This window comes from Mizuhopecten yessoensis, unplaced genomic scaffold, assembly GCF_002113885.1.
Source record: "Mizuhopecten yessoensis strain PY_sf001 unplaced genomic scaffold, ASM211388v2 scaffold10985, whole genome shotgun sequence".
Lineage (NCBI taxonomy): Eukaryota > Metazoa > Mollusca > Bivalvia > Pectinida > Pectinidae > Mizuhopecten > Mizuhopecten yessoensis.
In genome coordinates, this window is record NW_018408820.1 from 2,108,944 (window position 1) to 2,120,805 (window position 11,862).

The 11,862-nt window shown below is 37.3% G+C and overlaps 1 protein-coding gene across 1 annotated transcript; it reads right to left on the reverse strand.

Annotated features, from left to right (window-relative positions):
* Positions 1–9,809: 9,809 nt before the first annotated feature.
* On the reverse strand, positions 9,810–11,633 carry LOC110464339 (zinc finger BED domain-containing protein 1-like). Its single transcript, XM_021519518.1, has 3 exons — positions 10,957–11,633; positions 10,552–10,699; positions 9,810–10,250 (listed from the first exon to the last, which is right to left on the reverse strand). Exons 1-3 carry the CDS (start codon positions 11,631–11,633, stop codon positions 9,810–9,812), a joined length of 1,266 nt encoding a protein of 421 aa, XP_021375193.1.
* Between the last annotated feature and the right edge of the window lie 229 nt (positions 11,634–11,862).

The window sequence follows — 11,862 nt, forward strand, 5'->3', positions numbered from 1 at the left end:
TCACTTAAAGTGGCCCTGACCTTCACAAAATACTGTTTAGTTAAGGGGGGTATTGACCTCCACAGTTATTAACCCTCTGGAGGGCCGACTTGAATCGCCAACAGCCAGGCGGTCTTTCATCATCAGACCTCTTCCTGGTCGTAACCAGGCCCTAGGAGGGGCCTTCATAAAACAGGGAAGAGTGTGGTGAATTTTGGGAGAGTTCTGTCCTTTGGACCGTGGACAGCGCCGACACCAGATCTCGTCGAGCTACGCGACAACATCGCTGTGACGTATTGGCGCGGTCTCTTTACATCTTGACATTGAACCAAACACACGTTAGTGATTTTCCTCCAGATTGTTTTCTAGATTTCGGGAGCTAAGAGCAGTTCCAACTACGTGTTGTGACGGTGTGCAATAGTACACACCGAATTAACGACAATATATTTGAGTTTGCCTCCTTGTGATAGCCTGGAACTGTTGCCGACTTTAAAGTGCTACCTCACTGAAACATACTGCCAGCAGGACACCCCACCCGGTCACATTATACTGACAACGGGCGAACCAGTCGTCTCACTCCTAAATTGCTGAGCGTTAAGCAGGAGTAGAAACTACCATTTTTAAAGACTCTGTTATGTCTCGGCCAGGGGACAGAACCCAATGCATTCCTCACAGGGGCTCAACTAAAGGCCAAATGTGAGGCATTGTAAAGGGATACATTAGGAAGAAGAAGGTTGCTTAGAAAAAAGGGAAAAGATAAGATCCCAAATTTAGTCGCCTCTTGCGATCATGCAATTGGGGCAGCAGGTACAATTCTTACGCCCTACCTGCAAGGACCTATACCGATGCGATTATAAATGTCAACATGTCACAAGCCTAAAATATGTTATCACATGACATAATGACCAGTATCCATCACATTTTTGGACACCATGAAAACTTTTCCGATTTCCGTAGAGCCGGAATTAATATAACACAGGACAGTACATGTAATGCCCCAAATGCTACTCAAAGCAGCTAAAATGACGAAGAAAAATAATTCCAATGTGTGTGTATTACAAGCGAACATGTGGATTGAAAGTTCCTCACTCAAGTTGCAACAAATATCACAAAAGATGTCTCTGTTTTACTAGACGGAATTGCTTCCAAAAGTGATAGACTGTGAGGTAATGCAACCACCAACTTAGCAGAATGTTGGATGCATGGAAGTTCCAAATTTAATGGAGGCAATCTGTAACATAAATGCAACAGAGGTTCATGGCACACAATTTGTTATGGTGGATCGCTACGCATTAACCTGGGTCCACAATGGTCACCAAAAACCTGGCAACAAGTAACCGGCACAGCTCCAGGATTTCATTTCACCAAACTTTACAAAACCAGGGAACATCAGCTGAACATTAATACAGCCGTTAAGTATGATCCTAAAATCAGCCAAGCTCGGTGGAAGAGGAAAATGGCAGCAGTACAGGAAAGCAAAAGTAAGAAAGCCCGGTCATCGTATGGCACAGAAGCTGTGGATGTAGTTCAGGAAGTCACCACTGATGAATTACATTCCCAGAAAACAACATTCGTGGAAAAGCATATAAATATGACAAACAATAAAATCAAAGCACTAACGAAACTGACGCAACAACAATCCACCTCAATTTATGACATATGAAAGGCAGCATTCGGAAGTATAGTGCGAAGGAATACAAATCTTCCCGTTACTCCAAATACTCCGTCTCTTATATGGTAAATTCTATGGCAATGTACACACACGGAACGGTCTTCAGCAGGAGCGAGTTACACTTCACGAGTACACATTGTATAAGGCAGAGCGGGTGTCAATGTGATGGTTTCCCAAATGGGTTTGGTCATAGATCCAACGAACCAATTTTTAGCTGTAAGTCCAGATGGGAAAGTGGAGGAAGTTGGAGTTGAGACCGGACAAGTGGAAGTGAAAAATCCTTTACATTTTGAAGCAATAAATCTATCTCAGGCTGCAAACACCAAGAAACCATTTCGTATAAAAGCATCAGGAGGAAGCATCAGGTGGAAACCAAACACTGAAATTAACACATGACCTGAAATTGACACATGACTATTTTTATCAGTGCCGTTGACTACTTGCTGTAAACAAACTGCCATGGGTTGATTAAGTAATTTGGACACCAAATCCTTACCAGTTACCCTAAAGTGTATGTACATGTATATCATATAATAAAAATATTCAAAAATATAATTGCGCAAAAGAGTCATTTTGGATTAAAAATTAGATTTTGAAAGTAAAACTGCGAAAAATTCAATTTTTATTTTTTTTTACTAATGCTGATTCTTTTTTCTTAAGAATGCAGCTCCTTAATGAATGATTTTTTAAAAGATAGTAAGACATTCATATGCAATTATTTTGTCCATATGTTATCATGATTATAGAGAAAAACATCATAAAAACTAGCATAAACTGGGAAAAAATCCAATTTTTAAATGTTGATTGTTTTTTTTCATTTGAAAGCAGAATTTTAATGTTTGTAATATTGAAACACGATAACAAATTATATCTCTTTTATCAACCATCAAAGTTTGCTTGTTGTGTATTACAAAATATTGTTTTTGATGGATTTGGGAATCAAAAATGAATCTTAAAAAATCTATGATTTTGATTTTTTTTTAAAAATCTTTATCAAGAATAGTTTGGTGATGGTCTTACTATTAGTCAATGAATGATCAAATTTTAGCAACAACAAAGTCACTCAGAGATATATTTAGTCATGTGTTCTCATTTTCCTCGACATCAAGTTCGTTTGGTTCAAGTTTTGAGTTCGAACAGTTTATTCCTCTGCACTCCCCACAACCACTGGAACAAGAAATGCCATTCTTGTGACAGCTACACCTACGGTTGTCACAATCAGTCTTGCAGTTACAGTGAATTATCTTCAGGAGGAATTCAGGTGCTGGCTGCTTTGACATTTCAATCGGAAAGAGTTTATCACTTTTTACAGTCCAACACCATTGCGGGGGGGGGGGGGGGGGGGGGGGGGGGGGGCAATTTCATCAGCAGTTTTTCCCCTCCAGTATTGACACTGAAGATAAACTCGCATCGAGTGTAACTTTGCAGAATCGGACGTTGGTGAGAGAGTCTGAACTTGCACGATAGAAGATCTATTTAGTGCCATGGTTTTTGTTGTGAACTTTCTTCAACGAAGTATATCCAGTCCCTATAAGGGCATGCCACCATACACGTTTACGAGTTCTTCTTCGCCAGCCTTGCATACGTCATCTTTTCCCATTAACTCCTTTAGAAAAACCTCTCCTTGAGTCTGAAGATAATGGTCTGATTTTATTTTCTTTAAGACGGCAGGTTTACCTATTCCGTACAATCGGCTTGTCGTGTCACAACCAGTAATGGCATGAACAAACGGTAGTTGAGGGCACACATCTTCACCAAGAACTTGTTGTGTTTTCTGTATATCCCAAACCTTTAAGTTTTTCATCGAACTCTGTTTGTCAGTGGTAAAGAATATTCAATGGGAATTATTTTCTGCATGATGACAGCAGTATCAACAAGTCAGTATCTTCTCCTTATACCACAACTTCTTGTCTGGTTGATTTTTCAACAGCTGTCATAACGATAAGCAAGTCTGCATCTCCCTCGGCCTGTATAGCCTCGATACTATGTTCTTGAAGTGTATCCATCATAATTTTAAACACATCTTTGTTTATTAGATTGGTTTAAGAGAAATGTTTCTTTCTTAATTCGTAATGGCATGTCTCTTGTGAATGTGATTGTGTTTGATTGTGCTCCTTTGCTTCTTCTAAAGTGGGTGATGTCGTTTGTTGATGAACTATTTATTGTAGCCATCCATGACTATTGTTGGGTTGGAAAATCTTTTTCTTATGTGATCGATGTACTTCATACAAATTTGAGAAAGTGTCTGACCTTTAATCCACGGTATTCTATGTAAAATAGATCCTCCGTCAATGACATGACAATGTTTGTTTCTGGTAGCTCTTCAGCATGACAGTCACCCATGTTCCAAATAGCATCTGCAAGAGTAGCTTTTGATGCTTGCTTTGGGAGACCATCAGCCTCAAACAAAGAAGATGGATAACTTGAAAGTTCGTATTCAAAAAGTTCTGCTGTATTGTTCAGCGATTCTTGTCCTACTGCTGTTAGTCGTTGAAACATTAGCTGAGGATCAACTTGTGGCTGTTGAGAGATATTCGAGCCTGATGATCGTTTTGCATCAAGTGTAACAATTTGGTCTTTCTTCTTGAATTATATTTCCGAAACAAGATGTCCAGCTATAGATTCTTCGATTTTATCGCCGACTGTCTTTGCTTCATCTGCATTTACATCGCAATCCGCTACCATTCCAGTTTCGAAGTTTCGTAATGTCTTTTCATTTGTGAAAGGGTTTCGATCTGTCAAAAATTCAGTGAGCATAGTTGAATCTCTGTTGCCTCTTTCCATTCTCGTTTTATTGTTTTCAATGTGCTGGTCAGTAGTTTTATATCCCGTTCCAGTTAACTGCTGCATTGCATGATTGTATTCGGCTAAAAGTGACAAGAGCCACAGTGCTCTTTGAGCTTCTCCCATACCTATGCCTCTTGTTAATCCTCCGGTTTTCTTCACACTTCTCATCAGCACTTGCTCTATCACCACATCAGTTGACAAGCCAGCCCAAAATCGGTCAGATTCTAGGTTTTGCATCTGAGAGAGGTAGAAATAGGTAGATTTAGTGTAAAGATTGTGACCTGAAGCTGCCAAATATGTTAGCAGTTCCTTCAGTGTTGATAAATGGAGCAGCCAATCCCTGGGGATTCCTGGGTCGAGGAGAACATATTCATATTGAAAGCCGGCCATTAATTGCGTTAGAGGAAAGCAGACCATGTACATGTACTACAGATGTGCAGTTGGACGTTTGAGACGCTATTTGTGATTTGGGTTTGGCCTTTTCATTGTAGGATGTTACAAAGTACTCTTTATTTTCATCATCAGTTTTGAGAGCAAATGAACCAGTATGAAGGGTTCTTAATCCTTCTCGCCCACGACGGCCAAAATGCAAAGATACTTCAAACCATACTTTGCGCAGTAGAGATAAGAGTAGGTTATCAATACTTAACGTGTTGGAGGAGTAAAGTTTCTTTAAATCATTTGCACTGATTGCTTCATGATGTTTATTTTTTTCCAAGCCGTCCCGTTTCAATGATTACCCGTCTATCAGAACATTGTTACAAGATATGCATTCCCTATCATGCATCATGTTAAAGTTTCTGTTATATGGAGGACTGTTAATGTGAAGTTGAATTGCTGCTCGCATACCAGTCAGTGCAGATTTGGAATATTGTTTTCCCTGTTTAGAAATGATCTTTGCATAAAACTCTTGGCTACAATGCTGCAAGATCACCTGCTCTTAAAAGCTCAAAATCAGCTGACTTTCCTTTCTCAATAACCAATCTGCAAAAACATGATATTTGTTTCAAATTAATTACCTATAGTGTATATATATATATATGACTTTCTTAGGCTTAAATGAAATAAACAACTCAGACTTAATATTATTGTTTCATAAACATCTCGGCAGGTGGTCTTGCTTGTCATTTTTTCATCTAAATCTATGTCTTTCTATTTACATTTTATAAACACAATTTTGCTTATTTAGAATTCTCAGGAGGGAATATAACACTTGGACTCGAAAATGTTGTATACATTTACATATTCCAACACAATACACACAAAAACGTTAATCAAACTCTATATGTTAAATCCATTATTTACAGTAGTTGTGGCAGCAGATGCCATTTTTGATTTGCAAGTTAACTTTGATAAGTATTTTGCAGATTGGCATACGTACACGTAGCAAGCACTGTTAAATATGTAAACGTGCCGACAACCAACACATTATTGCCAAGCCCCATACGTGCTTTTAAAATTGAAATGAGAGTTTACAAGCTATGTAATGTGACATTATTGTTGAGGACTTCAGGAAACCGGAAAAATGCATGATTATTGCTCTGTATTTGCCAGAATCAGGGAAGAGGTACCGATATGGGGATGCCATGTACAAAAAGGAGGAGTGTGCTGGTCACATTTGTAAGTGTTTGAGGTCAAATTTAGAGAAACTGGTGGACGGCAACGCACAATATATGGGTAAAGACAAACTTTCGTAAAATTGTAGTTCAAATGTGATATGCACGTAATGTAAAGTATAATTGAAAACAGCATCGAACAAGACGGGAACTAAAATACACTGATATCGGAATAAACTAAATTTCTGTATGTTTCACAGTCTCTTTGATGAAACCCTTATTATATCAAGGTAACTTGTGTACCTCTATACGCCAGAAAGTCATGTTGGTTGGACTTTTCATTCTCCTGTCAAACGAGGCAGGCATGACTCTTTTTTAACAAACCTTAACATGCATATCATGCATTATTTTTCGGTCAAAAATGTGTTTTTAGAAAAAAAATGATGTTTGGCCTCCATAGTTTTAGAAAAGTATTTCCAATACAGCTGATTTTTTATGGTGAAATTTACAAATGACTTGACTTTAAAGATGTGATTATCAAACTTTTGGAGCAGTTTCGTTTCGTTAATTTGTAATCATTCCACTACCTAAAATAAGTTCTATGGAAGACTTTGACTGATATTTCCTTGCAAATCGACTCTGTCTTTTGCAGAAATGTTATTGCCTGCATAACTTGTAAATAATGCTATTAAAACAATATTTACGAACTGAACTTAACTGAAATCCAAAACATACTGTTTTTCATGTCCTAATGATCGTAGTGATACAAAAAAAAAATCAAGAAATTATGACCTTTTGTAACTTAGTTGAAGAAAGACTTTACATGAACATTAAAGTCCTTTTCGCGAACAATGTATATGTTCCTATGACCCCTCGCATGTTGATCAGAGTATTTTTGTGATAGACAAAATCGGGATTTTGAGGGTGAGTGCCTGGCTTTGGCATACAATTTCATTCGGGGCTCTGAAAGCGTTGAGGGATTCGATGAACCAAAATCCCGTTTTTCTCGATATATATCCATACTCCAATCTGAAATTTAAGATTATAGCTGATTTGCTTTTTGTATGGAATTTAACACAACGTGTGGTTGTCAAAAATTAAACTGACAATCCACTTGTTTCGATTGGTAACCTGTATTATACTATACATGGTTTAATTCATACAATAGGCTATACAAAACTGTGTAAACGATAGCAGTTCTTCATCAATCTAAATTTATAACGTGAACGAGCAAAATATTTAATTTGGTTTTTAGCTTTTCACCTTCGAAAATCTGGAATGCCCTGGCAGTGTTTTTTTTTTTTATCTCACCTGTCAGGTTAAGTGAACTTACGCCTTCGCGCAGCGTCCGTCGTCCGTCCGTCAACCTTTCCTTTTAAACGCTACTTGTCCTGAACGGCCCAGTATATTTCGACTAAAGATAGGGTAAATGCCTATAGCGATTTAACATTAGCGTCGGCCCCCGCTTGGAATTTCAAAACAAGATAAATCCATAAAGGTTTGGGTATAGGAAGCTTAAATCAGGAACAGTTAGTGTCAGAACTCATTTTAGGATAAATGGGACCTCATTGACTTACACCTGTGTGGCTATTAAAGGTGCGGTAATACAATTCCTCCTAGAGCATGTAAATGACACAATTACTATAACATTATATCATCATCGTGTGCAACATGTTCCAACTGTTATTTTGATACCGTAATATTACTATTTCAAGAAAGAATTGTTCTTTTTATTGAAGATTTAAGCAGAAAAGTATGTGAAATGTCTTTACTAATGAGAAAATATCCGTTTTTGACAGATTAATGTAATAAAACTGAACCAATTCCACCATTGAATGTTAATAATACACTGATTCAACATCCAACTGATAAAGCTGGAGCCCTTAATGAATATTTTACTTCTATAGCGACAATATTAGTTATCTCTACCCACGATACGATACATTTTGATACGATACAGGATGTCAACAACTCATGTAAAAAAATAAGAGGTAAGTCGAAAAAATGTTTCGTATTTTTTTAATACTGCTCATATTTCATACAAAACAAGTAATATGACAAGATTTTGTCATGATTCATGAAAATAACAAAATTAAAACAAAAATTAAACCACCTCAATTTGATAATGACTAGATTTAGTAGATTATACAGTCCATGTAAATGATGTTATTGTAGAAGATACCAACATGAATACAAATAGTTCAAGCTTTTTTCTTTGTGTTGACAGTGTTGTCAATGACCAATAAATCATTCGGTATTATGGCATTTGTTTTCAGAAAAATGAGGGTGTCAACATTTTCAGATGACAAAGAAGCCCGTTGTGAATTAAAGGGACATCACGTGAAAAGGCGTTTTTTTAATGAATGTATGTATTGTATGCACTTCCACTTATGTTACATCGCTATCCCCATATTCATAGTCCGTTTCAAATGTCCAGTCTGACCACTTGAATTGTTCGGGAAAGCCCTGCTAAAAAAAGCGCCGATAACGTCACCTGACTAGGCAGTAAACACAAGTGGTGCGAGCGAGATGAAACGGTTTCCAAAGGGGCCCCCAGAGAGGGGCCGTCAGGCAACTGCAACTTCTTACCGCACTATGAAACCAAATTATATGATTTCTAAGTCCGTATTCAAACTTATTGAACAGTAATTATTCATCATTAGAAGTTAATTGCACATTTGCCAATATTCAGAATTTAAATTTATTTAGCTTTAAACATAAATTTGTTGCCAATAAAATTAAACAAGGGATGGGGCACAAGTTTTTACAATTTATCACAGCCTTCTCCCGTCATACATTTACAATTAAATGTCAACAATGATAATAGGCATAAACATAAAGTAGATATATTTAAATATATATTGAATTTAGTACCGGAATGTGGCCGGTACAGATGGTACGGGGCTAAACACCTTCCCTACACCAAGGGACAAACCTTTCTGATTTTTTTTATATGTTGCCGGGGCAGAGGAGGCCGGGTATTCATATTAGTACTAATTTAAATCTTGCATGTAAAAACAAAAATAATCGTTTAATTCAGCAATATAATTAAATCATACCATTTTATTGAACCCGGTAATATTATAAATTATGTAAATCCACGGACTTCGATAACACGTATCTCGGTGACCCAGAAAATACGCCGTGTGCCATCACAACAGTTATTCCTTGGAGGGCCTCATGGCAAAATAAAACTAACCAGTCACTTCTCCCTTCCTTTCGCATAAACCACTGTATAATTATAGAAACACGAAGTAAACTCTCTCCAATACATGCCCATTAACATATTAAACTAAGTTCATCTGTGTTCAAACTCAGACAAATATACTAGCGAGCTTAATAGTTTTAGATATTTATTCATAACATAAACAGCGCTAGCATTTCTGTCGATTCCATTTCAGCTTAACCGGCTATCCGGAAGAATACATGCACCGTACTAACTGCTACGGCAGTTATTTTCTTCTTTGAATACTGCCCACCTGCAATAATGATTCCGTAACGTACTCCTTGCGCTATCTTTTGACCATTTGGCAACGCATCTTTTCTTAGCTGACACAGTACAACACTTTTCTTTCGCTTACTTCACACGGCCAGTCATTTTGTTTACAAAGAAACGGTGTGCTATGCGCATGCGCTAGTAGAGGGAAATCCCTGAACAAAACGTTGGTCAGACAGGTAGAAATACCGATGATTTTCTTCAGTTTTTATCATTTTTATGAATCTATTTCAGCCAAATCCGATCGTTATTTTCCATAAGGAGTCTCGCTTGATATGTTTATGTAGTATTTGAAAAAAAGACAAAAAATAAGGTTACTTCACCGTGATGCCCCTTTAACAATGTCTCCAGCAGTAGAGAAAACCCTCTCACTAGCTACAGATGTAGCAGGTACGCATAGTGACTGTCTGACCGATTTTGACAAAAGCGGATATTTTTCTTCTCTTAGTCTCCACCACTGGAGTGGACTTGAGTCGAGGGAGGGGACTGTTTCTGCTTTGTAATTCTGGACCTCAACTTCTAACCTGTCATATATACTTTTAGGGGGTTCAACACTGGTAACAAACACATCCCCAAATAATTCATCCAATGCACACTTGTTTTTCTTTTCCACAGGTTCATCAAGGTCAGCATCTTTTGGTTGAGCAGTAGCACCATCAGTGACAGCAAGTGATGGATCTAGCACTGGCAAAGCAGGAGTTTCTGTGGTATTTGTCAATGTTTCACTATCATCCTTAGAGGGCTCTGATTTTACAACTACCTGAGAAAATAAAATGAAAATGAAAATAAAAATCTTGTTAATAACTTAATATTACTTAATATATGTTTTAAATTGTTTATTATACTGATACACTTTTAACATGAAATAACAAACTGTACTTTATTATTTGTAATCATTATTTTCTATTGATATTTTTACTGTTGGTCATGTTTTATTTTATATTCTAATTTCTTAATAATACATAATATCTAATATTTTCTACTATTTCATGACCGTGTAATACAGTAATAGGCATGTAGCAAACAGTTAAGACCAAAATTACTAAAATTAGTAGACATACTTGAGAGCTATCAAGTGTTGCTGCATGCAGGGCAAGTGTGTGAAAGATTTCGTGTCGTTCATTCTCTTTTAGGAAAGGAAGGGATCGAAATCGTGGATCCAAAGCTGAGCATTGGTGGAGATATTTCAAAATGTTTGGTCCTGTGTACCTGTGGGAAAAAAAGAATGACATTGTGATTGTGAAAGGCTGTATAATATTTTAATTCTATGTTTTGTTTTCAATAATTGACATTGACAATAAATGTTATTGAAACAACTATGAATGATTTCAAATACTTTTTACCTAATGATCAGTGAGAAAAGACCATAGCTTGATTGTTATATAAGAAGAAATTGAATACAAAACCTTATAAACAATTGAACATTGAACAGTAAACACTAGTACACTTTTATCTTGATTATTTACCTTGGTCGTAGATCATTGATGATGGCTGTTTTGACAGCTGACACGAGTGCATTGTCACCTGGTAGAACCTCCAGTTGTTTCAAGAGCGTCTCTTTTAGTGGATGAATAAGTGATACCGTTGGATTTCGCTCATTGTACATCAGTTTTGAGACAGTTTTCAAGGGTTTCAAAACTTGTATAAGTGTTTCCACATTTTCCACATCACCATCTGATAATGTAACCAGATCCCTGAGATTTTTCTTGACAGCTTTGTTCAATAATGTTGAAAATATAGCCGCCTGCTGTTCGGTATATCTCTCCAGCATATCATAACTTGAGTTCCAGCGTGTCTGGACATCCATTATAAGTTTATGTTGTGGTAATTCTAACTTTGCCTGATTATTCTTCAAAATGGCAGACGCAGTGGTGCTTCTGTGAAAGAAGAACACAATTTTCCTAGACTTTCCCAAAAGTCTGTCAGTCTGTGAGATATGTAATCCCCTTTGAGTAGCGAGATTGATCGTATGTGCAAAACAAAGGATGTGTGGTGAGAGGTTGGCCTCTTTCACTCCACAAACGATATTACTGGCATTGTCCGTTGTAATGGTAGGCCCCTTTCCATGTCTCTCCAACTCCCACTCAGCAATGGTCGATTTAAGAGAAAATGCAAGATTTTCACCAGTATGCGAGTCACTCATTTTTCTTGTTTGTAACGTGTAATTTGAAACTTCCCACTCCTGATTCACGAAATGTGCAGTAACTGCTATATAGCTCTCCGTTGCCCGAGACGTCCAGCCATCTGTACAATGCAGGCATAACTGTTTCGCTGAAATACGGCCTACTTGGAATGTTGTACCTCGGCTCCGCTATTTTCATCATATACTTGAAAGATTCACTTTCAACAATAGAAAACGGTCTCATGTCTTT

What these genes read in the sequence shown, in the direction of transcription:
- LOC110464339 (XM_021519518.1), bottom strand. Translation starts at nt 11,633, where the DNA reads ATGAGTGACTCGCATACTGGTGAAAATCTTGCATTTTCTCTTAAATCG. An exon ending in ATCAATGATCTACGACCAAG is followed by an intron (nt 10,700 to 10,956) that starts GTAAATAATCAA and finishes TTTTTCCCACAG; the next exon opens with GTACACAGGACCAAACATTT. An exon ending in CAACACTTGATAGCTCTCAA is followed by an intron (nt 10,251 to 10,551) that starts GTATGTCTACTA and finishes TTATTTTCTCAG; the next exon opens with GTAGTTGTAAAATCAGAGCC.